The 26,924-nt window shown below is 40.2% G+C and overlaps 1 protein-coding gene across 1 annotated transcript in view; it reads left to right on the forward strand.

The window, feature by feature from the left end:
• LRP2 (LDL receptor related protein 2) overlaps nucleotides 1-26,924 on the forward strand; it is a 182,435-nt gene that overhangs the window by 123,453 nt on the left and 32,058 nt on the right. The window contains exons 46-60 of the mRNA XM_069577240.1: nucleotides 216-335; nucleotides 2,934-3,065; nucleotides 10,533-10,740; nucleotides 11,377-11,672; nucleotides 13,311-13,827; nucleotides 16,588-16,740; nucleotides 17,249-17,419; nucleotides 18,692-18,918; nucleotides 20,192-20,369; nucleotides 21,413-21,609; nucleotides 22,512-22,757; nucleotides 23,595-23,723; nucleotides 24,625-24,744; nucleotides 25,324-25,440; nucleotides 26,007-26,123. Coding sequence (XP_069433341.1) covers nucleotides 216-335; nucleotides 2,934-3,065; nucleotides 10,533-10,740; nucleotides 11,377-11,672; nucleotides 13,311-13,827; nucleotides 16,588-16,740; nucleotides 17,249-17,419; nucleotides 18,692-18,918; nucleotides 20,192-20,369; nucleotides 21,413-21,609; nucleotides 22,512-22,757; nucleotides 23,595-23,723; nucleotides 24,625-24,744; nucleotides 25,324-25,440; nucleotides 26,007-26,123 — 2,928 coding nt within the window. The remainder of the gene's footprint in view (nucleotides 1-215; nucleotides 336-2,933; nucleotides 3,066-10,532; nucleotides 10,741-11,376; nucleotides 11,673-13,310; nucleotides 13,828-16,587; nucleotides 16,741-17,248; nucleotides 17,420-18,691; nucleotides 18,919-20,191; nucleotides 20,370-21,412; nucleotides 21,610-22,511; nucleotides 22,758-23,594; nucleotides 23,724-24,624; nucleotides 24,745-25,323; nucleotides 25,441-26,006; nucleotides 26,124-26,924) is intronic.

Consider the following 26,924-nt stretch of genomic DNA (forward strand, 5'->3'; position numbering starts at 1 on the left):
CATTTTCTGAATCTCTGGAATTTAGGAAAAAAATTCTAGGACACTGGAAAAGTATTGCTCTCCCATGTTCTTTTCTCTGGCTGGAAAACTTCTATAAAAACTCAGGCCTCAGTCTTCCTGTCTTGGCAACTCCTACCCAGTTCAGAGATATAGGCAGGTTATTAGGAACAAGCTTGTGTGTTGCTCATGGATTTTATCTTCTTTACCTACTGCAGCCACTAGGTCGTGTAAGAGCGATGAGTTCCATTGCACCTCTGGGCCCTGTATTCCTGCACGTTGGTATTGTGATCATGAAAAAGACTGTTCTGACGGCTCTGACGAACCTCCCACTTGTGGTAAGAGAGTGAGCCAGCATTAAGAGCACTGTGATGCACCTGGCACCCCTCTTCCAACTACTTCAAATGCAAACTATGGTTCTGGCTGGGGAATGTTTGCACTCCTTGCTGATACCCCTCAGCAGATATTCATTAAAAGCCTGGTCATGTAGGGCACTGGGTGGGTTGTTGGGCAGGATATGGAAGTTGCTGATTGATGCAGACAAAACGTTGCACCTACCAACAGTTGGTGATGCACCTACTACCTGCCTGGTTTGTGGAACTCAGTTAACTGTAATTGACTCTGAATTGGAATTTCTGAATTTGGGTGAGTTCTCACCCATAAGACTATGGGAGGATCTAAAGGTTATTGAGAGCATGATGTACACGCTGAGGGGGCAGGTGAGGGGCACACGTTTCTTCCTGCTCTGTGTACCAGCTGAGGGGTTAGGGTCCCAAGGCCATCTGAGCCTCCTGAGATGTTCCAAGGACCTAGTTATATTCTTGGAGGCAGTTGTCTGTTGCTTGTGTTTGAAGGCTGCTGTTTACCTTTGCAAATCCAGATCTGTATCTATGCATAATTTTTTTAACATCATTGTAAAAATATGAATGTACAGTCTTCTATAATTGCTTTTTTTAGGGGGTCTGGCAATATTGTTGTATGTGGCCATGCTTGTCTTTTCTTTTCTTTTTTTTTTTTTAAAGATTTTTTTGACATTGACCATTAAAAAAAAGTTTTTATTGAATTTGTTACAGTATTGCTTCTGTTTTATGTTTTCTTTTTTCTTGGCCATGAGGAATGTGGGATCTTAGCTCCCTGCCCAGGTATTGAACCCACACCCTCTGAATTGGAAGGTGAAGTCTTGATCACTGGGCCGCCAGGGAAGTCTGTCATGCTTGTCTTTATAAAGTTTCATTAAAATACAGCTGCGTTGTAGTATCAAGTAGTTGTGAGAAAGAACATATGGCCTGAAGCTTAAATATGTATATACTGTCTGGTTAAGAGAGACTTCTCTAACCCATGTTGTCATCTTCATCCTCTTGTTTAAATGGCTGTGTGATATTCCATTGAGTGGCTATATGATCATTGAGTTAACTGCCTCTATTTTAAGTATTTAGATTGCTTTATTTTTTCTGGTATTATAAATATCACTATAGTAAGTACCATCACTTTTTTTGGAGGGGTATTTTCTTAAGACCATTAGCCTAGTTTTGCAGCTGAATTCAGGCTATTTTCTATTCCTGTTTTCCCTTGGGCTCAAATTCTGTGGCTAATAGAGAGTGGTATTAGAAGCTCCTTGACAATTTCTTTTTCCCCAACACTAAAAGTTTTGTAGAAAACAAAGGGCACACAGAGTTTTAAGGAGCTGTAAAAGAAATAGTAACGGTTGGGTGAGTAGAAAGGTCTTAGAGATTATTTTAGATATACGAACTATTGGTTCAGATATATGAAGAATAAATAGTTTCCAAACTTCTCCATGGGAACCAAAGTCATTATCAATTAGTACCAACTATCTGACATATTTAAATAGAAGTAAAAACACAATCTAATATTAATGGATTTTCATAATATACAGAGGTATTTTTTTCTTCTAGTTTTATTGAGATTGACATATAGAACTGTGTAAATTTAAAGTGTAGAACAGAATGATTTACATACATCATGAAACAATTATCACAGTAAGTTTAGTGAACATCCAATACACAGATATTATTTTAAAGAAATAATAAGATGTATATAAAAGAATGAAATCCCCATTCTTTCACCCTCTTACAATCCCCTCACCTCCAGACATAACTGCTATTAAGTGTGAATTCTTTATCTATATATCCTTATATATAGGGAATTTACTATATATATATATCTTTCTGCTGTCCCCCTCCCACTTTTTTTTTATCCTAACAATATCTTATCAGTTAGAAAATACTCCTCTCCCTCTTGAACCTCCCTGCCATCTCCCTCCCCACCCCACCCCTCTAGGTTATTACAGAGCCTCTGTTTGAGTTTCCTGAGTTATACAGCAAATTCCCATTGGCTGTCTCTTTTATATGTTGTAATAGAAAACAACAAAATTCTGTAAAGCATTGTCCTTCAATTAAAAAATAAATTAATAAAAACAGAAAATACTCCTCCATCTTATCTTTGTACTGCTGAATAGTGCTGTAAAGTGTAGATGTTTCATGTGTTTTTATCCCTTTCCCAACTGCTGAGCATTTAGCTTGTTTCTATTTTTTCCTTGTAAGATGTAATGCTGGAATGAACATCCTGTGTATGTGGGAAGGCTCGATCTCTGGGAGTAGGTTTCCTGTGTTAAAGCCTTTCAAAGGCTGTATCGATATATACTCCATTCTTACCAGCTCATGGAAGTTCACATTTTCTCCTTACTGTTGTCATTGTGCTGTATTTTAATAGTTAAAATTAAATATTCTTTTGCCTTAGGCTAATTTTGAGGGATCTCTGGGATTCTGGGCATATGACAACTTGATTCGTTAACATGTGGGATATGATTAAAGAATTCTAAATGGTGTTCTAGGAAGCCTTTGTTATAGTGTGTTTCTCTCAGGATTCCTGACTGCACATGATTCTTCTCACCAAGAGTGCTTTATTTTTTTCCCCAGAGTTTTCTCAGTCAACATGCGCCAGTGATTATTTCAAGTGTGACAATAACAGGTGCATCCCAATGATGTGGGTCTGTGATGGTGATAATGATTGTGGAGACATGAGTGATGAGGATGAAAGACACAGCTGCAGTAAGTGCAAACAATTAATTCCTCTATAGAGTCACATTTCAGGGAAACAGTAGCTTTATTTTTCTGTCTTTGGAGAATATGGTTGTCACACAGGTTCTTCTTTATTGAAAGTACACAGATCGAATGTTATCTTTATTTTTCTGCTCAGGAATGTTTTATATTCTCTACATAAATGCTTTTAAATGATGAAAAATGATTTTAATGTTTCTTTTTGTGTTGCATTTAGGTAATGGAAATAGTGTCCTACATTTCTAGAACAGATAAAGAGAGCTCAGTTGGCCACTGAGTTAGCAGCTTTAATACTGTTGCAATTAATTGTGCCTCTAGTTTTATCCATTACCCTAGAGTTGTTAAGGGGGGCAGGACAGGGGTCATTCTTTAAGTGAATTATGGAACAGACTATGAAACAACATTTCCCATTACCAGCAGAGCATAGAACTCTAAATTCAGGTGTCTTAGAGTATCTTTCCTTGGTAGGATAATAAAAACAATGACTCAATGATCTTTGCATTTGATTGTTACCTCATATGTCCATGACTTTGGTGATGGCCCCTGTTTCTCCATATCCTCTATGAAATGGGTTGGCAGCTGCCCAAATCTAGACTGTAGTGTGTACTTTTCTCCCATATCTCTTCAAGACCCCCTTCCTTTTGTCTCCTCTTCACCCTCAGATAAAATATCTCTATTCTATTCTGCAGAGTTTCATGATTACATGTTAGCATTTTAGCTCTTTCCTAAAGTGTCATGGTTTCTGTCAACTCTTTTTTAAAAAAATTTAAATTTATTTATTTTAATTGAAGGCTAATTACTTTACAATATTGTATTGGTTTTGCCATACATCAACACCACCATGGGTGTACACGTGCTCCCCATCCTGAACCCCCTCCCACCTCCTTCCCTGTACCATCCCTCTGGGTCATCCCAGTGCACCAGCCCCAAGCATCCTGTATCCTGCATCCAACCTGGACTGGCGATTCATTTCATATATGATATTATACATGTTTCAATGCCATTCTCCCAAATCATCCCCCCTCTCCCTCTCCTACGGAGTCCAAAAGACTGTTCTATACATCTGTGTCTCTTTTGCTGTCTCACATACAGGGTTATCGTTACCATCTTTCTAAATTCCATATATATGCGTTGGTATACTGTATTGGCGGAGAAGGCGATGGCACCCCACTCCAGTACTCTTGCCTGGAAAATCCCATGGACGGAGGAGCCTGATGGGCTGCAGTCCATGGGGTCGCTAAGAGTTGGGCCCGACTGAGCGACTTCACTTTCACTTTACTTTCATGCATTGGAGAAGGAAATGGCAACCCACTCCAGTGTTCTTGCCTGGAGAATCCCAGGGACGGGGGAGCCTGGTGGGCTGCCATCTGTGGGGTCGCATAGAGTCGGACACGACTGAAGTGACTTAGCAGCAGCAGCAGCAGCATACTGTATTGGTGTTTTTCTTTCTGGCTTACTTCACTCTGTATAATCGGCTCCAGTTTCATCCACCTCATTTGAACGGATTCAAATGCATTCTTTTTAATGGCTGAGTGATACTCCATTGTTTATATGTACCACAGCTTTCTTATCTATTCATCTGCTGATGGGCATCTAGGTTGCTTCCATGTCCTGGCTATTATAAACAGTGCTGCGATGAACATTGGGATACACGTGTCTATTTCAGTTCTGGTTTCCTCAGTGTGTATGCCCAGCAGTGGGATTGCTGGGTCATAAGGCAGTTCTATTTCCAGTTTTTTAAGGAATCTCCATTCTGTTCTCCATAGTGGCTGTACTAGTTTACATTCCCACCAGCAGTGTAAGAGGGTTCCCTTTTCTCCACACCGTCTCCGGCATTTATTGCTTGTAGACTTTTGGATCACAGCCATTCTGACTGGCGTGAAATGGTACTTCATTGTGGTTTTGATTTGCATTTCTCTGATAATGAGTGATATTAAGCATCTTTTCATGTGTGTGTTAGCCATCTATATGTCTCCTTTGGAGAAATGTCTATTTAGTTCTTTGGCCCATTTTTTGATTGGGTCATTTATTTTTCTGGAATTGAGCTGCATAAGTTGCTTGTATATTTTTGAGGTTAGTTGTTTGTCAGTTGCTTCATTTGCTATTATTTTCTCCCCTTCTGAAGGATGTCTTTTCACCTTGCTTATAGTTTCCTATGTTGTGCAGAAGCTTTTAATTTTAATTAGGTTCCATTTGTTTATTTCTGCTTGTATTTCCAATATTCTGGGAGGTGGGCCATAGAGGATCCTGCTGTGATTTATATGGGAGAGTGTTTTGCCTTTGTTCTCCTCTAGCAGTTTTATAGTTTATGGTCTTATGTTTAGATCTTTAATCCATTTTGAGTTTATTTTTGTGTATGGTGTTAGGAAGTGTTCTAGTTTCATTCTTTTACAAGTGGTTGACCAGTTTTTCCAGCACCACTTGTTAAAGAGATTGTCTTTAATCTATATTATATTCTTGCCTCCTTTGTCAAAGATAAGGTGTCCATAGGTGTGTGGATTTATCTCTGGGCTTTCTATTTTGTTCCACTGATCTATATTTCTGTCTTTGTGCCAGTACCATACTGTCTTGATGACTGTGGCTTTGTAGTACAGCCTGAAGTCAGGCAGGTTGATTCCTCCAGTTCCACTCTTCTTTCTCAAGATTGCTTTGGCTATTCAAGGTTTTTTGTATTTCCATACAAATTGTGAAATTATTTGTTCTAGCTCTGTGAAAAATACTATTGGTAGCTTGATAGGGATTGCATTGAATCTATGGATTGCTTTGGGTAGTATACTCATGTTCACTATATTGATTCTTCCGATCCATGAACATAGTATATTTCTCCATCTATTAGTGTCCTTTTTGATTTCTTTCACCAGTGTTTTATAGTTTTCTATATATAGGTCTTTTGTTTCTTTAGGGAGATATATTCTTAAGTATTTTATTCTTTTTGTTGCAATGGTGAATGGAATTGTTTCCTTAATTTCTCTTTCTATTTTCTCATTAGTGTATAGGAATGCAAGGGATTTCTGTGTGTTGATTTTATATCCTGCAACTTTACTATGTTCATTAATTAGCTCTAGTAGTTTTCTGGTGAAGTCTTTAGGGTTTTCTATGTAGAGGATCATGTCATCTGCAAACAGTGAGAGTTTTACTTCTTCTTTTCCAATTTGGATTCCTTTTATTTCTTTTTCTGCTCTGATTGCTGTGGTCAAAACTTCCAGAACTATGTTGAATAGTAGCGGTGAAAGTGGACAGCCTTGTCTTGTTCCTGACTTTAGGAGAAATGCTTTCAGTTTTTCACCATTGAGGATAATGTTTGCTATGGGTTTGTCATATATAGCTTTTATTATGTTGAGGTATGTTCCTTTTATTCCTGCTTTCTGGAGAGTTTTTATCATAAATGGATGTTGAATTTTGTCCAAGGCTTTCTCTGTGTATATTGAGATAATCATATGACTTTTATTTTTCAATTTGTTAATGTGGTGTATTACATTGATTGATTTGCAGATATTGAAGAATCCTTGCATCCCTGGGATAAAGCCCACTTGGTCAAGGTGTATGATCTTTTTAATGTGTTGTTGGATTCTGATTGCTAGAATTTTGTTAAGGATTTTTGCATCTATGTTCATCAGTGATATTGGCCTATAGTTTTTTTTTGTGTGGCATCTTTGTCAGGTTTTGGTATTAGGGTGATGGTGGCCTCATAGAATGAGTTTGGGAGTTTACCCTCCTCTGCAATTTTCTGGAAGAGTCTGAGTAGGATAGGTGTTAGTTCTCTAAATTTTTGGTAGAATTCAGCTATGAAGCTGTCTGGACCTGGGCTTTTGTTTGCTGGAAGATTTCTAATTACAGTTTCAATTTCCATGCTTGTGATGGGTCTGTTAAGATTTTCTAATTCTTCCTGGTTCAGTTTTGGAAAGTTGTACTTTTCTAAGAATTTGTCCATTTCTTCCACGTTGTCCATTTTATTGGCATATAATTGCTGATAGTAGTCTCTTATGACCTTTTGTATTTCTGTGTTGTCTGTTGTGATTTCTCCATTTTCATTTCTAATTTTGTTGGTTGGATTTTTCTCCCTTTGTTTCGTGATGAGTCTGGCTAATGGTTTGTCAATTTTATTTATACTTTCAAAGAACCATCTTTTGGCTTTGTTGATTTTTGCTATGGTCTCTTTTGTTTCTTTTGCATTTATTTCTGCCCTAATTTTTAAGATTTATTCCGGCCCTAATTTTTAAGATTTATTTCCTTCTACTAACCCTGGGGTTCTTCATTTCTTCCTTCTCTAGTTGCTTTAGGTGTACAGTTAGGTTATTTGTTTGACTTTTTTCTTATTTCTTGAGGTATGCCTGTATTGCTATGAACTTTCCCCTTAGCACTGCTTTTACAGTATCCCACAGGTTTTGGGTTGTTGTGTTTTCATTGTCATTCATTTCTATGCATATTTTGATTTCTTTTTTGATTTCTTCTGTGATTTTTGGTTATTCAACAGCATGTTGTTCAGCCTTCATATGTTGAAATTTTTAATAGTTTTTCTCCAGTAATTGAGATCTAATCTTACTGCATTGTGGTCAGAAAAGATGCTTGAAATGATTTCAATTTTTTTGAATTTACCAAGGCTAGATTTATGGCCCAGGATGTGATCTATCCTGGAGAAGGTTCCGTGTGCACTTGAGAAACAGGTGAAATTCATTGTTTTGGGGTGAAATGTCCTATAGATATCAATTAGGTCTAACTGGTCTATTGTAGCATTTAAAGTTTCTGTTCTTTGTTAATTTTCTGTTTAATTGATCTGTCCATAGGTGTGAGTGGGGTATTAAAGTCTCCCACTATTATTGTGTTATTGTTAATTTCCCCTTTCATACTTATTAGCATTTGTCTTACATATTGCGGTGCTCCTATGTTGGGTGCATATATATTTATAATTGTTATCTCTTCTTGGATTGATCCTTTGATCATTATGTAGTGTCCTTCTTTGTCTCTTCACAGCCTTTGTTTTAAAGTCTATTTTATCTGATATGAGTATTGCTACTCCTGCTTTCTTTTGGTCTCTATTTGCACGGAATATCTTTTTCCAGCCCTTCACTTTCAGTCTGTATGTGTCCCGTGTTTTGAGGTGGGTCTCTTGTAGACAACATATATAGGGGTCTTGTGTTTGTATCCATTCAGCCAGTCTTTGTCTTTTGGTTGGGGCATTCAACCTTTTTACATTTAAGGTAATTATTGATAAGTATGATCCCATTGCCATTTACTTTATTGTTTTGGGTTCAAGTTTATACACCTTTTTTGTGTTTCCTGTCTGGAGAAGATCCTTTAGCATTTGTTGGAGAGCTGGTTTGGTGGTGCTGAATTCTCTCAGCTTTTGCTTGTCTGTAAAGCTTTTGATTTCTCCTTCATATTTGAATGAGATCCTTGCTGGGTACAGTAATCTGGGCTGTAGGTTATTTTCTTTTATCACTTTAAGTATGTCTTGCCATTCTCTCTGGGCCTGAAGAGTTTCTATTGAAAGATCAGCTGTTATCCTTATGGGAATTGCCTTATGTGTTATTTGTTGTTTTTCCCTTGCTCCTTTTAATATTTGTTCTTTGTGTTTGATCTTTGTTAATTTGATTAATATGTGTCTTGGGGTGTTTCACCTTGGGTTTATTCTATTTGGGACTCTCTGGGTTTCTTGGACTTGGGTGGTTATTTCCTTCCCCATTTTAGGGAAGTTTTCAACTATTATCTCCTCAAGTATTTTCTCATGGTCTTTCTTTTTGTCTTCTTCTTCTGGGACTCCTATGATTCAAATGTTGGGGCGTTTAATATGGAGGTCTCTGAGATTGTCCTCATTTCTTTTAATTCGTTTTTCTTTTTTCCTCTCTGATTCATTAATTTCTACCATTCTGTCTTCTACTTCACTAATCCTATCTTCTGTCTCTGTTATTTTACTATTTGTTGCCTCCAGAGTGTTTTTTATCTCATTTATTGCATTATTCATTATATACTGACTCTTTTTTATTTCTTCTAGGTCCTTGTTAAACCTTTCTTGCATCTTCTCAATCCTTGTTTCCAGGCTATTTATCTGTGATTCCATTTTGATTTCAAGGTTTTGGATCATTTTCACTATCATTATTCGGATTTCTTTATCAGGTAGATTCCCTATCTCTTCCTCTTTTGTTTGGTTTGGTGGACATTTATCCTGTTCCTTTACTTGCTGGGTATTCCTCTGTCTCTTCATCTTGTTTATATTGTTGAGTTTGGGGTGGTCTTTCTGTATTCTGGCAGTTTGTGGAGTTTTCTTTATTGTGGAGTCTCCTCGCTGTGAGGTTGTACGGGAGGCTTGTCAAGGTTTCTTGGTTAGGGAAGCTTGTGTTCTGGTGGGTAGAGCTGGATTTCTTCTCTCTGGGGTGCAATGAAGTGTCTAGTAATGAGTTATGAGCTGTCAATGGGTTTGGAGTAACTTTGGGCAGCCTGTATATTGAAGCTCAGGGCTGTGTTCCTGTGTTGCTGGAGAATTTGTGTGGTATGTCTTACTCTGGAACTTGTTGGCCCTTAGTTGGTGCTTGGTTTCAGTGTAGGTATGGAGGCGTTTGATGAGCTCCTGTCAATTAATGTTCCCTGGAGTCAGGAGTTCTCTGGTGTTCTCAGGATTTGGACTTAAGCCTCCTGCTTCTAGTTTTCAGTCTTATTTTTACAGTAGTCTCAAGACTTCTCCTTCTATACGGCACCCTTCAAGCGTCTTGAATTTGGTGACAAGATGGCTTCTGCAGTTAGAAAACAGCATCCATTATCCTAGGGGGAGGAGAGCTGCCAGCGTGAGTTGCAAAAGTTGTGCTTCACCTTCGCCCAGAGTTCAAAGCGCCAGCACTCCGGCCTAATTGCAGGCTGGCTGCCCTCTCTTGCCCTGCTCCCGCCTTCCCCACCCTCTTGGCCCTACACCATGTCAGGAATCCGGGCAGGCACCGAGCTAGGAGCTGACCTCTGTCGACTCTTATTAACAAGTACTCTTCCTATATATCTAGGAAAGAAGCACTAGCTTTTTAGAAAATTCTGTGATTTTTTTGCTGTCTAGTTAACCATTGTGAGTTTCACTTTTCTCGTAAAACTGGCGTAAAAATGCCTATCTCACATTGTGTTTGTGTGATTATATTTTATAAAATAAAAATAATTACCAAATGTACGGGATTTTTAGTATCCAATTAATAAAATGCAAGTAGTTTTCTATATCCCTAAGGGAAAAATATGACCTTACATTAATTTTATGGAAATTAAATTATGAGGTGTTTATCTTTACTTTTTACTTCTGAAAAAAATTCAAGATTGAAAGCATTTAAAATGAAAATTTGGGAGAGTAATTTGTCTTCCTATTTTCCCTTCATTTCCTTTCATCCCTTAGACTATTATGTAATGTAAAGCAAGATAAATATTGATTCAAAATGAACTTGACTGCTGGAAGGAGCTCTCATATGATTCCTGATTCTCTTTGTGCTTTAGCTTCTGAAAATCGCAACTGCTCAAGTTCTGAGTTTGCCTGTGCAGTTGGTGTGCGTCCACACAGAGGGTGTATCCCTGAATCATGGATTTGTGATGGTGAAGCGGATTGCCTTGATGCCTCTGATGAGCACCAGAATTGCACCAGGAGATCCTGCTTTGGAACAGAGTTCGTCTGTAACAATGGCTTGTGTATCCCCAACCACTTCAGGTGAATTGGGGATTAAAAAACTTATTAACAAACCTTAAATGTCCATGAGGCAGGGCTGGGGCCCATGATACTTTTCATGGCCTCTGAAAATGTTTGGACTTCTTTTAAAATCAAAAGAAAAAAAATAAAGAGAACTTCAAAGAAAATATTTACATACTAAATAATAATATATATGGCTTTATACCAACGTAGTCCTTAAATATAATTTTAAATATTTTTATGGAGGAAGGGGCCCATGAAAGCAGAAGTGCCTGGGGTCCATGAAGGTCATAACGTGACCTCGCACAGAAGATCAGAGAGATGAGTGAAGTGGGCTTAGTAGAAGAAAATTCTTTCTTGAGGCAGCTGACGCTCAGGGTTTGCCACCTGGAATAGAGGCATGGGCGTAAGAAATACTTCATTCAATTCTTCCTGCTATAAGAAAAGTACCAGTGAGCAGGATGATAAATGGGGCTGCATGCTGTGGCTCAGGGTCAGCCTGACAACAGAGAGAGGCAGGTGAGGTAGACTGTGGGTGTGTGCTCCAGCTAAGAGACACAGACACCAGTCAGCATCATGTGTTTGGAGAGAAACTGGGGATCTGGATTTTCACCTGAAATATTCTGATTTTAAGTGGTACTGGGTCTCATGACACAGGTGTGACCGGAACAATGACTGTGGTGACTACAGTGATGAGAGGGGCTGTGTGTACCCTACCTGCGGCGAGACCCTTTTTACGTGTCAGAACGGACTCTGCATTAATAAGGCCTATGTCTGTGATGGGGACAATGACTGTAGAGATAACTCTGATGAGCTGGAGCACCTCTGTCACACCCCAGAAACCACATGTCCCCCTCATCAGTTCAGGTGTGACAATGGGAACTGCATTGAGATGGTGAAAGTCTGTAACCACTTCCCTGACTGCTTAGACAGCAGTGATGAGAAAGGATGTGGTGAGTATAATGGAAAATTAGGGAAAAGGAAATGGGGGGACTGAACGTGGATTCTCAACCCTTTCTGACTTAGTAGGACCTTTCAGTTGGTTCTCTAAGTAGCACACTGCCAGAAAATTACTGTTATTTGTCTATGAAGAAGCAAGGATTTCTTGGTCTATAAAGTCAGTCACACACATTTTTCGACTAATCATCAGTTAGTCATTCATTGTAGAGAATAGGAGATAAACAAATTAAGGCCATCTATCTAAGAGCAGACAGTGGTGATCATGCAATGACTTGTTGCTTTAACTGCCCCTCCTACATTCCTTAATCTGTTCTTAATTTTCATCCTGAGGTGACTAAAGGGGAAGGTTTAACTGGAAGTCCCCCTCCCACCCCGCCCCTAACCCCACCCTGGTTGTACTAGTTGTTAAAACCATTGGTGAAGGATCCAGGAAGGAAGTTGAGTAAGAGTGACTTTTGAATAATGTAGGGCCTTTAGAAATCCCTTTTTATGTCCCTGTTTATTTGTCTTTTTTAGCATGATTCATTAAGAACTTCAGTTCAGTTCAGTTCAGTCACTCAGTCATGTCCGACTCTTTGCGACCCCATGAATCGCAGCACGCCAGGCCTCCCTGGCCATCACCAACTCCCAGAGTTCACTCAGACTCACGTCCATCGAGTCCGTGATGCCATCCAGCCATCTCATCCTCTGTCGTCCCCTTCTCCTCCTGCCCCCAATCCCTCCCAGCATCAGAGTCTTTTCCAATGAGTCAACTCTTCGCATGAGGTGGCCACAGTACTGGAGTTTCAGCTTTAGCATCATCCTTCCAAAGAAATCCCAGGGCTGATCTCCTTCAGAATGGACTGGTTGGATCTCCTTGCAGTCCAAGGGACTCTCAAGAGTCTTCTCTAACACCACAGTTCAAATGCATCAATTCTTCAGCACTCAGCCTTCTTCACAGTCCAGCTCTCACATCCAACATGACCACAGGAAAAACCAACCATAGCCTTGACTAGATGGACCTTTGTTGGCAAAGTAATGTCTCTGCTTTTGAATATGCTATCTAGGTTGGTCATAACTTTTCTTCCAAGGAGTAAGCATCTTTTAATTTCATGGGTGCAGTCACCATCTACAGTGATTTTGGAGCCCAAAAAATAGTCTGACACTGTTTCCCCATCTATTTCCCATGAAGTGATGGGACCAGATGCCATGATCTTCGTTTTCTGAATGTTGAGCTTTAAGCCAACTTTTTCACTCTCCACTTTCACTTTCACCAGGAGGCTTTTTAGTTCCTCTTCACTTTCTGCCATAAGGGTGGTGTCATCTGCATATGTGAGGTGATTGATATTTCTCCGAGCAATCTTGATTCCAGCTTGTGCTTCTTCCAGTCCACCGTTTCTCATGATGTACTCTGCATAGAAGTTAAATAAGCAGAGTGACAATATACAGCCTTGACCTACTCCTTTTCCTATTTGGAACCAGTCCGTTGTTCCATGTCCAGTTCTAACTGTTGCTTAAGAACTTGGCTCGGTCCAAACCCAACCAAAAAAAAGAACTGCATCTGTCCAGCGGGAAGGCTGACTTTTTTGACCATTATGGTGGGTCCATTACTGACAACTTAGGTTCTCTGATAACTGTCTTTTACCTTACAGGCATTAATGAGTGCAATGACCCTACGCTCAGTGGTTGTAACCAAAACTGCACAGACACCTTAACCAGTTTCTATTGTTCTTGTAACCCTGGTTACAAGCTGTTGTCTGACAAGAGGACTTGTGTTGATATTGATGAATGCAAGGAGACGCCCTTCATCTGTAGCCAAAAGTGTGAGAACTTACCTGGCACTTACATCTGCAAATGTGCCCCAGGCTACATCCGTGAGCCAGATGGAAAGACCTGCCGGCAGAACAGCAACATCGAGCCTGATCTCATTTTTAGCAACCGTTACTATTTGAGAAATCTAACTATCTATGACAATTTGTACTCCCTCATCTTGCAAGGATTGGGTAACGTTGTGGCACTGGATTTTGACCGAGTAGAAAAGAGATTGTACTGGCTTGATATAGAGAATAAAGTCATTGAGAGAATGTTTGTGAATAAGACAAACAGGGAGACAGTCCTAAAGCACAATCTACCAGGTGCGGAAAGTCTGGCTGTCGACTGGGTTACCAGGTAAGAAAAAAGCTATTTAAAAGTTAACAAGTTTTTGTTTTTGAAAAAGTGTTCTAGCCAGGCTTTCATCTTAATAGGGAATTGATCTTTCCCACTTGGGTTGCCAGGTAGAAACACTTTAATGCTTCGGCATGGTTTGTTTTTGTTGTTGCTGTTTTCTGGTGTGTACCTAATAATCAAATGGGATACCACAGAATCTAAAATCTAGTGACTTTTAAGAATTTATGGTATGAATTTTATGGGGGTGCACATCACAAAGGAAGAAAGAGCTCTGTTATTACTGGAGGTATGTGAAGGGATGATTCATGCTTTGGTTGGTTCAGTCATTTAAAGCTGTTGCCTAAGTGCGATGCTATTCTAGGGACTGGGGTTTGGAGGTAAACAAGACAGACACAGCCCCTGCTTTCCTGGAATTCACAGGCTACTTAACAATGCTAGTCATTCCCAACTTGGGCTGGTTATAAATTAAAGAATGGCTAACTTGAAACTCTGAGCATCTTTATGGTAGACAGTGGTATTTTAATTCAACTCTACCAGTTCAATCACACTTCTCACATCTCTATTGAATCAGACACTTGGCTTTGTGGTTGACAGGAAGCTGCATGCACTTAGGCTGCAAATATTATTGCTTTGGTCACCCCAGACACACAGAGGATGCTTCCACATCTTTTCTGTTTTATTGTCTTAAGAGTAAAGATGGGGGATGGAGAATTGACTTCCTAGTTCTAGTTGAATAATAGCCTGCCTGCTCCAAAACTGCCTGCAGAATAATCAATAAAATATTGATGTGAATACAAATATTTTATATATAATGACTCTGTGGGGTGTCAAAAAGCATAGCAACTAATGATTTGCAGGAACAGAACTAACTGTGGTACCTCTTCTTATCTTGTCCTTTGCTTCAATGCAGGGAAAGATAGATAATATTTTAACCTTGATATTGTCATTCAGCCCTCTCTCCCCAAAACTGGTAGGATGGCATTTTCCCCTGGACTTTAGCTGCTTTCCTCTTGTTCTAGGCATGTGCTTGACCAGGGGAAAGAATTAGATACATGTGTGGTAGTCAGGAAGACGGAGCGAAAAAGTCTAGGGTGATTGTAGGATAAACTATCTTATGACTGAAGCATTTCCTCAGATGTTCGAGAAAGATTCCAACCAGATTAAACATTCCTTAAAACACAAGGCAGAATAGAACCTAGTCACATTTATGCTTTTGGAAATTTGAACTAATCTTCCCAGTATCAATAAAGATGTCCACAATAAACTCAAAGATGTTTGGCTCCCAAAGCCCTTAAACTTGATATACTAGTTTTTCAAAGCACAGTGCAAAATTTCACAGTGGAAAATTGGACTGGCTGTCAGTCCGCTTAATTTTGCCCTATATGGGGATGGAGCGTCTTCTCCATATTCTGTTCACATGTCAGTGTTTTGATTGTTGAATAAAGAAGAATTAGTGAGTTGGCAGTGAGCTCCACAGAGTAGAGTGCCCTATGGTATAGCCAGTCTAGAATTAATTCCTGCTCTAGCTCTTACTAACCTCTGGGTCTCAGCAGCCTTATCAAGAAAACAAGAGTAACAGTAGAACTTACTCTGGCAGTTGTTGTGATCTTAGCCCAGGGCCTGGCACTGAATATGAGCGTGTTCAGTCCCTAAGTTGTATCCTACTCTTTGCAACCCTATGGACTATAGCCCACCAGTCTCCTCAGTCTTGGGATTTTGCTGGTAAGTATACTGGATTGAGTTTTCATTTCCTCCTCCAGTGGATCTTCCAGACCCAGGGATCAAACCCAAGTCTCCTGTGTCTCCTGCATTGGCAGGAAGATTCTTTACCACTGAGCCCCCCGGGAAACCTGGCATTGAATAGATAGTTACTATTATTGTTGCTATTATCACCCTCTACAGTGATAGAATCCAAAATTGTAGCCATCTCAGTCATCAGTACTCACCCAAGTGAGCAAGGCTTGTACATTTTTGCATACTCCTTTCCTCATCCGCAAGCCTAAGATGGTACTACTGTCCTGACAGTTACCCCGACACCTAGTATGATTGGATCGTGTTTACCTCTGGCAAGGAGACGTTGAAGCTTTTGGAAGAGAAATCATTTCAGTGGAAATTGACTGTCAGACATTCTAGGAGTATTGAACTTTGGAAGGTTATGGATACTTTAAGACTGGTGATTTGATTCAATGAAATTTGGCACAGGTTAAGAAAGTCATTTTGCCAGCCTAGTGGGACAAGGCCAGGGAGGTGTCAAGTTTTTCTTTATCTTAAGGATGCCAGCATTCAGAGTTCCCTTTTGCAGTCTCAAGGCTGCACTTGAGACAAGTTTCCTTGACTCCACATATAAACTGTAATTCACGATACTTATTGATTGCTCTCATTTCTGCTTCCTTGCTCCTGTGAAGCCTGGATCATTACCTGGAAAGATGCCTTTTGCTGTATGAAGCAAGTAAAGCCAAAATCCTTCTGTGGCCCCACAATTCTCTACTGTAAGGTGACATCCCCTTGAAAACTCAATGAAAACTCAATCCAGTATACTTACCAGCAAAATCCCAAGACAGAGGAGACTGGTGGGCTATAGTCCATAGGGTTGCAAAGCACACATTATTGCGTCTTTTTTTGCTTCATTGCAGGAAGGTCAACTGTTTTCCTCTTGTCATTTTTTGCATGGGGGAAAAGTGCTTGGATAGGACATTGTGTGGCTAAATGTACATTGTTTTACAAGTAAAATGGCTCTAACTCCTGCCTCTCCGTTTGCAGAAAGCTCTATTGGGTGGATTCCTACCTGCATTGCCTTTCTGTCTCTGACCTCAGTGGTCGATACCGCCGCAAGTTGGCTGAGCACTGTGTGGATGCCAACAACACCTTCTGCTTTGAGAATCCTAGAGGACTTGTACTTCACCCTCAATATGGGTATTGTCTTCCTGTAATCTCAGGCTCTTCTTTTACGCCCTTCTTCCACCTCTGTTACCAAAAAGGCTGTTCACGTAGTGATCTCAAGGCCAGTATCTTGCTGGAATTTGTCTTCTCCTTTTTCTACCTGGTAAATGGCTTAGGATAATGGCTAGAAGCACGACTTGTTCAAATAATATTCATATGCTATTTTCTTTGCCATGATACATCACTTCACTTATAAAGGTACATATTTTGGCTGCATGCAAGTAAATCGTGGTTAAGAAAACAACAACTCACCTTTTTTGGACTTTCCATGTCAAATATACTGAAATCTCTAGTTTATCATGTTCATTCCTAAGAATTTCCTACACATTATCCCCTTTTAGATTCCTTCCTGTTAGTTCTCTTTCCTTTATGAAATGCTCTGTAGGATATAAATTCTGTTTCTCTAATTGGAGAAAGCTTGTGTCTTTGCCACTGAGTTCCTCTGGCTTCAAGGACTGACATGTTGTGTTTGCTCCAACAGGCACGTCTACTGGGCAGACTGGGGTGACCGAGCATACATTGGGAGAGTAGGCATGGACGGAACCCATAAGTCTCTGATTATCTCTACCAAGATCATGTGGCCCAATGGCCTCACCATTGATTACACCAATGATCTACTCTACTGGGCAGATGCCCACCTGGGTTACATTGAGTACGTACATAGAAAAGAATAAAGCAAACCGTATAACTCTTCATTTCAAGCACCAGGGTTTGTGTTGCCAGGGCATTATTCCTAGGCAGCTTCTAATTGGCCTGTTTGTTAAAAGTCACTCTGAGGTTGCTTCTAACTAAAGTGCCTATAGGCAGCTTGCCGAGCTCTGAGACATGGTACAAGAGAAAGAGTGTGAGCTTTGAAGCCATCCAGATCACAGTTTTGTCTTGGTGCTTTTACTTCTTACACTCCTAAAAAAGCAGCTAGTAATCTCTCCAATATGGTAGTCAGCCTAGTGCTCAACTCATCTTAATTTCCTTATCCCTTTACTCTGCCCTTCCCTTCCAAATATATGATAAATAGACTTGGAAACATTATACTGTTCAATGAAGAATACTCCTTGTAAAAAAGGTCATGCAAATTTTTGGCCAAGCAATATGTTTTTATTTCGGAGACATTGCTAATTATGGCATAGTTAGACGATGGTGATGTCTTCTGGGTATTTATGAATTCGTACCCAGATACACAGCTTATTGCATGCAAAAAACAAGATCTTTAAAAATTGTGGCATTCTGTTAAATTATCTTGAAAAAAATTTCACTTGAGAAAAAATACTCATAAAAGTGTCTGAGCTCTCTATGTAGAGATCATGCAAGAAGTGAAAGAGAAGAGATCAAGACTGTTTTCTGGTTTATGAATTTTTAAAAAAGAAACAGATAATGACTATGTTCTGGTCATTTGTCTGCAGTCTTAGCAACAGAGATCCAGAAGATTGACCTCTGGTTTTCCTATGCCTTCTTTAAGTTTTCATTAATTAAGATATTTTGGAAAATTTCCTGACATCCCATGGCTAATGTTATCAACTTTGTAGTTGCTAGATCATTCCACCTCTTGTGGGAGTTTTAGGGTCTGTGCCCAGATTTTTAAATATTAAAGTAACAGTGAAGTGAAAGTCACTCAGTCATGTCTGACTCTTTGTGACCCCATGGACTAAACAATCCATGGAATTCTCCAGGCCAGAATACTGGAGTGGGTAGCCATTCCCTTCTCCAGGGGATCTTCCCAACTCAGGGATCAAACTCAGGTCTCCCACATTGCAGGTGGATTCTTTACCATCTGAGCCACCAGGGAAGCCCCAAAGTAACAATATTCTGATATAATTTCCTAGCCAAATTCCATGATATTCATTGATTTGTGAGCTCCTCCATCCTTAAAGGCATTAGAGGAGAGGCATGATCTTCACTGAGTCACTCTTTCTTCCTTTGATCCTAGGTACTCTGATTTGGACGGCCGCCATCGGCACACGGTGTACGAAACTGGCACACTGTCTCACCCCTTTGCTATTACCATTTTTGAAGACACCATTTATTGGACAGATTGGAATACAAAGACAGTTGAAAAGGGAAACAAATACAATGGGTCAAATAGAGTGGTGCTGTTGAATGTAACACACAGGCCATATGACATCCATGTCTATCATCCTTACAGGCAGCCAATTGGTGAGTAGTTGATTCAGAAGTTTTTGCACAGTTACTCAGAGGCTTTTGCACAGTTACTTTAGGGTCTTGTTCATACTGCTGTTATTTTTTTTTTCATTTTTTTAATCATTAATATCATAATTTATACTGAAAATGATGTTACTTGTTAATGTTTTCTATGAAACAAATGTTGAGAGTTGAGGGGATGGAAATTAAAGGTATAGAGTTTATTCCCCTGTTTCTGGAAAAGGCTGCTGATGATTCTTTTTTCATAGTACCTGCTATATTCTTAAAGATCTTGGGTTTTTTTTTTTTTAATAAGAATCAACAGTTATTGTATGTTGCCTTGACATTTCAGTCCTACTTAAGAAAGCACCTTTGAAAAATAAGGACTTTCCTGTATAACCACAATAAATTGTAATACCTAATTATAATCACATGGATGTATTTATAAAAATCATTTCTTTACTAAGATCGATCTACTGAAATGATCAAAAGAAATGCTTAAAGGAAAGTTACAGTAACCATAAAATATAATTTATTAAATGGCTATTTGCATTTGATATCTAGCCAAGTTCTGGAATATTCTTTGGGGATAGAGTACATTTTGTGGGCCTGCTAGGTCATGTTGTCTTAAACTTGGAAGTTAGGAAACATATCATAAACATATGATAAACTTGGAAGTTAGGATATATGAGAACTGGCAGACTATTTTTTACTGGAAGGTAATATTCTTCATATTATTTAGCAGAAGTTCAAATTCATCTTTACCTCTGAATGGCAGCCCAGAAAATTAGTATAGATGTTGCTCAGTTTATCTGTCAACTTGATTCTGGGCCGAGTTGCCTGTTGCCTTCTGTTGCCTGTATCCTTAGGAGGAGAGAAGATAGCATCTGTTGGAAAGTAAAACTTTAACTTAGGTTCTGGGTGCATGGTGGTAAGCTAAACCTCCCACTTGCTGTCCAAGTACGTTCTTTTTTAATGGAATGTGGGATCTAGTTCCTTAAACAAGAATCAAACCTGTGCCCCCTGCACTGGGAGTGTGGAGTCCTAACCACTGGACCACCAGGGAACTTTGAGAGATCTTTTCTAGCAGTGAGGAAGCCTCACTTCTGCGCATAAATCAGTTTATGGTATCAGCAACAGGGTTGCTAACACAGCTCTACCATATGTCTTCTTTATGAACTTTTTGAAAAAGCATGTATCTAGGGTAATGATGAGTTTTGTGTGGCAGGTAATCAGTTCTTCCATGCTTTAAGTGAATGAACATATGTTTTTTCCCTTCTTTCACTAGTGGCTAATCCCTGTGGTACGAACAATGGTGGCTGTTCTCATCTCTGCCTCATCAAAGAAGGAGGTGTTGGATTTACTTGCGAGTGTCCAGATAACTTCTATACCGTCCAGCGTGGTCACAACACCCAGTGCCTGCCCATGTGCTCTAGCACCCAATTCCTGTGTTCCAACAGTGAAATGTAAGGCTCGCTCCTGCCTCTCTCCACTGCCTCTCCAGCCTTTGGACACACACTGAACTTCAAGGCCCCTGGGGATGAGAGTTTTCTAATGAACAAGATTTTGGCTAATTAACATGGCTCATTTAGGATACACCAAGACTACCTCCAACTGTCCAACTTCAGTCTGAAGTCTCCAACTTCAGATAATTTCTTCCATGAAAGGAGGCATTTTGGGAACCAAATAGTTACACTCAGGCATGCAAATTTTCATATCTGTAACAAGGAAGCAAACCGTGTGTGTTTTATTTCTAATGAATTGCCCAAAGTCTCAGGGTCAAGAATGTACATAAGTGTACACTGAGAAATGGCCCTTAGGAATGATAGAATTTCCCCATCTTTTTCAAACACATGCTGGCCTAGCTCCTCAGTTAACTATGCTAGAGGATCGAGGGTCACATAAATCTATTTTTGATCATTTGTATTTGTTATGAAACATGGTCACAGATTATTTCCCTCACAGTGGGTACAGCCCCGGATGAGTAGGGGTTCAGAGTCAGAGAGTGAGATTAAGAGGAGGTGTTATGCAAACCATAGCATCTAAGATTCAGTGCCAGATTATTTTGATGATTGAGTAAAGAATCCTAGAGTAAGAATCTAGCATACCCCATCACGATGTAGACTCTCAACAAATGGTAGTGCCTCCAGCTTCCCAGCCCATAGCCTAATGTCATCTCTCCCTCTGACTGATAGCTCTAACCAGCCTTCTGGTACCCAGAATGCACACTTCACTGTTGGCTGTGTCAGGAATTTGGTCATGATGCTCAAAGCACTTTTTCAGCATGTGGTGGGTCTTAACACACCTGTTCTATCTAACCTAGTTATGTTTTCTCTGAAGATTATGCCACAGTAACCAGGGTTGAATTGATCCTCTTCTCGGGCCATGATAAAACGCTCGCATATCATTGCTTGAAATTCAGCTTTGCCTTCTTCTCTCTGGACGGTCATCGCCTGCTCCTCTAACTGCCTGTTGCTTTGCTAAGAGAAGTGCTGTTTCCTTTGTGCAGGTGTATTCCTATCTGGTGGAAATGTGACGGGCGGAGAGACTGCTTGGACGGTTCTGATGAACCTGTCACTTGCCCGCAGCGCTTCTGCGCATTAGGAATGTTCCAGTGCACCGATGGCAACTGCACCAGCTCACACTCCCTATGCAATCTGCGTCGGGACTGCCCTGATGGGTCGGATGAAGACCCTGTGCTTTGTGGTGAGTGGAATCCCTCTCTACGTTCTTTGCCCACTTCTGGAGTTGCTCATGTACAATCATGGTTCTGTGGGGGTTTTCTGAATGTCAAATCAAAATCTGGTCCAAAATCCTGGGGGAGGAAAAAGACAACTCAGAGTCCATCCCACATCTATAAGTTGTCTATATTGGTGGTTCTTTGCTGTGTACTGTGTATAGAGTCTCCTTTAAGGGCTAATACTGAGGGTGAAATCAGGGATTCCCACATTTCAAACAGGGACTCTCAGTTGTGATATTTATTTATGTCTCCAATTTTAAAAAGCACTCTCTCAAACAAAACAAAACAAAACAAAACAAAACAAAAAAACCTCCACTAAAACCCAAAAAGCCCTGGGATAACCCATAGAGATGATATGGGGAGAGAGGTGGGAGGGGGGTTCAGGATTGGGAATTCATGTACACCCATGGCGGATTCATGTCAATGTATGGCAAAACCAATACAGCATTGTAAAGTAAAATTTTAAAAAAATAATAAAATAAAAAAATATAAATAAATAAAACCCAAAAAACAATGCTCCAAACCAAAAGTAGCACATCAACTGTAGTAACAAACACAAAGTTTGAAAACCATTGTCCATTAGAGCAACAGGTACCGGAGAAAGTGAATTTAGTAGGCTGTCAATCCTCATCCTTTAATGTTATATGTAAGAAAAAAGATCTTTAAGAATGTAAGAGACGGTAATAGTCAAAGGACTATCTGCCCGTGTAGCGTTACTGGTTAATAATGAGTGCATTAGGCCATAAGTCCTCTAAAAGGAAAGTATAGTGGAGTTCTACGGGATCCCTTAGTGTAAGTTACGGGCTTTAGTGTAAATTAGAAGTTCCTGAAGCCTTCCAAACTGATAACCAAATGCCACTGCTTGCAGAGCATCACCAGTGTGAGCCCTACGAATGGCAGTGCGCCAACAAACGTTGCATTCCGGAATCCTGGCAGTGTGACATGGAGGACGACTGTGACGATAACTCAGACGAAGACAGCTCCCACTGCGCCAACAGGACCTGCCGGCCCGGCTACTTCAAGTGTGCCAACGGCCACTGCATCCCTCAGACGTGGAAGTGTGACGTAGACAACGACTGCGGAGACTACTCAGACGAGCCCTTGCAGGAATGCTGTGAGTTCTGTGTGCAGGTCTGGCCTGAGAGCAGCTCTGTGTGGCTGGAGAGAGTACATGGCCCCTGCTGTAGCCCTGTGGCATGCACCCTCTTTGCTGTCCCCAAGAATGCAGAGGAGAGCCGCACGCTCAGCCTGCAGCTTGAACCGCATCCCTGGGTCTCAAATGGAGGATTCCTGGTCTCTGCCCACGGGATGTCTAACTACAGAATATGATAAAAGAACTTACATTTTTATCTTGCACCTTCTGTTTTGAGCCTCAGAGAAAGCTGGTGAGAGACAGCGAAGGTGAATGAGGGACCTGAACCTCATGTGAAGTGATTTTTTTTTAACTTCAAACCCAGTAAAAAAATGTACCAGCATACCTTTTCCCCCATCCCACCCCATTCCCCACCCCCAACAGTCTGACCACAACATAAATGAGTGGTAATGATGTGTTGAGGAAACCTAAGGTCTCTGTCTTTCTACTCTGAGGGAACAAATCACACCTAAAGGAGACACAGGCTTCCCAGGTGACTCAGTGGTGAAGAACCCACCTGCCAGTGCAAGAGAGGCGGGTTCGATCCCTGGGCTAGGGAGATCCCCTGGAGTAGGAACTGGCAACCCACTCCAGTATTCTTGCCTGGAAAATTCCATGGACAGAGAAGCCTGGTGGGCTACAGTCCATGGGGCTGCAGAGAGTCAGCCACACGACTGAGCAACTAAGCACAAAAGAGACACAGTTGCCAAAAAGCCAGAGTCTGCTTGGTTGATAACATGGTCACTGTGGAAAGGTGTCTTTGGTTTCCTGGCTGGACCACGACTTCAGTTCTTACTTTGCTCCCTCCTGTCTTTTCAGTGGGCCCCTCCTATCGCTGTGATAACTATACAGAATTCAGCTGTAAAACAAACTACCGCTGCATCCCGAAGTGGGCCGTGTGCAACGGTGTCAATGACTGCAGGGACAACAGTGATGAGCAGGACTGTGGTAGGAGGGGTGGCAGTGGAGGGGGGAGGGGGGAGCAACTTACCAGGAGGGGAGGCTGGATTTCCCGTGTCATCCTTCCTTTGTTTGCCTCTAATAACATGTTGCATTTTATAGCAATTTTATAGGGATCCCAGCATTTTACAGGGGTACTGGGAGGTTCATTTATATCATCTTAAATGAAATCTTTCCCAAAATGTGAAGCTGTTAGGAATTTGTGTAATTTCTCACAAATGGGAAAGTCTTATTTACATTTGACAAGTTTGTCTTGTCTTACAGATTGATTGAAATGGATGGGAGGGAGGAGGCAGAGAAAAGATTTGATATGTATCTCCAAAAAGGATATTTCAAAATCAGAATATTTCTTATTTGGAGGTTTTGATATTTCCAATGTCTCTCTGACCTTCCACATCTTTTGTGTTTGGCAATATAGAAAGAATCTATGAACAAAAGGCCAAATGAATTAATGGAATTTTCCAAGATTAGGCATATTCTGCAGCTGAAAAACAGTGTGTGTTGTGTTTAGTTGGAAGAGAGGTAGGAAAGATAATGAGTTATTTTAATAACACTGAATCTAATCACCTAGAGACAATGTAATATGTTTTGTTTGCTGGCAGCATCACTTAGTTTTCCTTTTCAGGCCTTTGTTGCAAATTACAAGCCAGGGACCAAATCGGTTTTTGAACTGTTTCTACAAAAGAGAATGGATTTAGTTTCAGATAGTAGGATAGGTTCAGTTTAGCCTAAAGAGGAGTATTGGCAGTGAATGTGGCTGGCATTCCTCTTTCTGGGAGTTTCGAGGCTATGGTAGCATAAGCGTCAGACCATCTCAAGAGAGCCAGTACTACTTTGGCATTCCTTGACCATGGGCTTCTGAAGTATTTGCAATGACTGTGATTTGCAGAGTCGATGACATGCAAACCTTCTGGGGAATTTCGGTGTACAAATCACCGCTGCATCCCTCTTCGCTGGAGATGTGATGGGCAAAATGACTGTGGAGACCACTCCGATGAGGAAAACTGTGGTGAGTGTTCGAGGTCCTTCTTTCCCATGTGCCGGTGGAGTGGTGATGTCTGCTCTTTGTAACTCAGTTGTCAATGCCATTCATTCTCAAAGGGTAGGATGATGGCTGTCTGATTTCTTGCTTTCTGACTGGTACATTTCTACTTTTCATCTTCTTCTTAGCAGATTGTAATCACACTCTAGGAAAAGAATATTTACCCAAGTATATCTTTGTCTGTTAATTTATTTATACTCAACAACATCTTTTTTTTTTTTTTTTCAAAAAGAACTTGAGGTGACTTACATCATTGCCTTACGATATGTATCAATTTCAGATTAACTAATATGAAATATACTGTAACTTTTGTCTCCTTTTGGAAATGAGAAAGTATGGGCTGTGGAGAGAATCAGGGTGCTGGTTTCACCTGAAATTATAACTGACTGAAAACAGACTTACAATTGAAGTGAAAAGTCTATTTTTGCAGGTTGGATGGTCTGGAACTTGAGGCACAGGAGGGGGTTGGGCACAGAGGACACTTAGGCCAGTCCACTGTGTTTGATTCCTGGTGCCCTCTAATGGCCATGTGGCTTTTCTTTTCAGCCCCCCGAAAATGCACAGAGAGCGAGTTTCGATGTGATGATCAGAGCTGTATTCCTTCCCGATGGGTCTGTGACCAAACCAATGACTGTGGGGACAACTCAGATGAGCGGGACTGCGGTAACTGTTACAGCAATTTGAGGGGCTTCCCACAGAGTCTCGTACTAGGATCAGCACATTGACGGGGAGTAGGGAATTTGGTATTCTTTCTTGGGAAATCCCATGGATAGAGGAGCCTGGTGAGCTACAGTCCATAGGGTCACAAAGAGTTGGACATCCCTTAGCCATGAAACAACAACAGGGACTTCCAATGTGTGTTTGTAAGGTTTTATAGAGTAAGATGACTTTTGTGTTTTTTAGGTAATATATAAACCTTAGCATTACAGTACCTTCTTCTCTGTACTTTCTATGCATTATGATTACCTTAGAGCATTCTAGATCAATAATAGGGGAAAATCCCAAGAGAGTTTTTAAAATCTCATTTTAACTAGAGGAGAGATTGGTACTTCCATCTCCATATCTTGAATAGAGAGTTTATTCACTCACTAACCACAAGTTGTGGGTTTGTTGTGAGCCAGTCACTGGGTATGGATAGGAATGTGATAGAATACTTACTACCCTCCACAGAGCTAAAACTTGTCTGAGAATTCCAAGGCACCTTGGAAATAACATTCTTTCCTTTTCAGAGATGATGACCTGCCGTCCTGGATATTTTCAGTGTGATAGCGGGCACTGTATTTCTGAACATTTGAAGTGCAATGGGTTGGCTGACTGTCACGATGCCTCTGATGAAGCCAATTGTCGTAAGTTTCTAGACAATTGGTATGGTTATGGCTGTTTAGACCCATTAGCCACCACTTCTTAGATTGAAAGGTCATAGATATTTTCTATACAGCATTCACTGATAATTATCAATTTACATGGGGCTTGAGTCAACATGTCTATATATTTCACAATAGTTATTCAAGTATATTTCACTAATAATATTTCAAATATTATTTATATAGAGAGAATATATTATGTCTGTGCTAATGAAAGTATTTATATGTCATCAACTACTTTACAAATCATTAATTGGATAAAAACTTGGCAGGAAAAGAATATTCAAGCAGTGAATAAATGGGTATTCAACCATATTGAAGTTCCAGCATTAAGCATTTTCTGAATTGTAATAAAGGCATATAAAACTGTTTGAAAGTATAAAGCCTATATGATCATTTGTATTTTAGTCTTTTTGAACCACTGAATAAATATTAACTATTGATGCTTATCTATGATGGATTTTGTTGATCATGGGTTTGCCACATCTTAAAACCTTGGTTTCCCAGAGACCTTAAATGTATGATAGGAAAAGCCAGTGCTGGCACTGCTGAAAAGTTTCACTTACCTGAAAAAGAAAAAACCCAATGCTGTCCATAGAATGACTCATGTCATTAAATACTGGGCTTAGTCAATTACCCTTAAGAAACATTCTATTAGAACTTCAGACGGTTTAAGGCCGCAGTACTTGTGGTTGAATCAGGAAAGAGCAGGCTATAATGGAACACTTTCTATTAGGAGAATTCTTTCTATAAAAGGAGAAATAGCCAGCTAGCTTTCCAAAA

Source organism: Ovis canadensis, chromosome 2 (assembly GCF_042477335.2).
Source record: "Ovis canadensis isolate MfBH-ARS-UI-01 breed Bighorn chromosome 2, ARS-UI_OviCan_v2, whole genome shotgun sequence".
Lineage (NCBI taxonomy): Eukaryota > Metazoa > Chordata > Mammalia > Artiodactyla > Bovidae > Ovis > Ovis canadensis.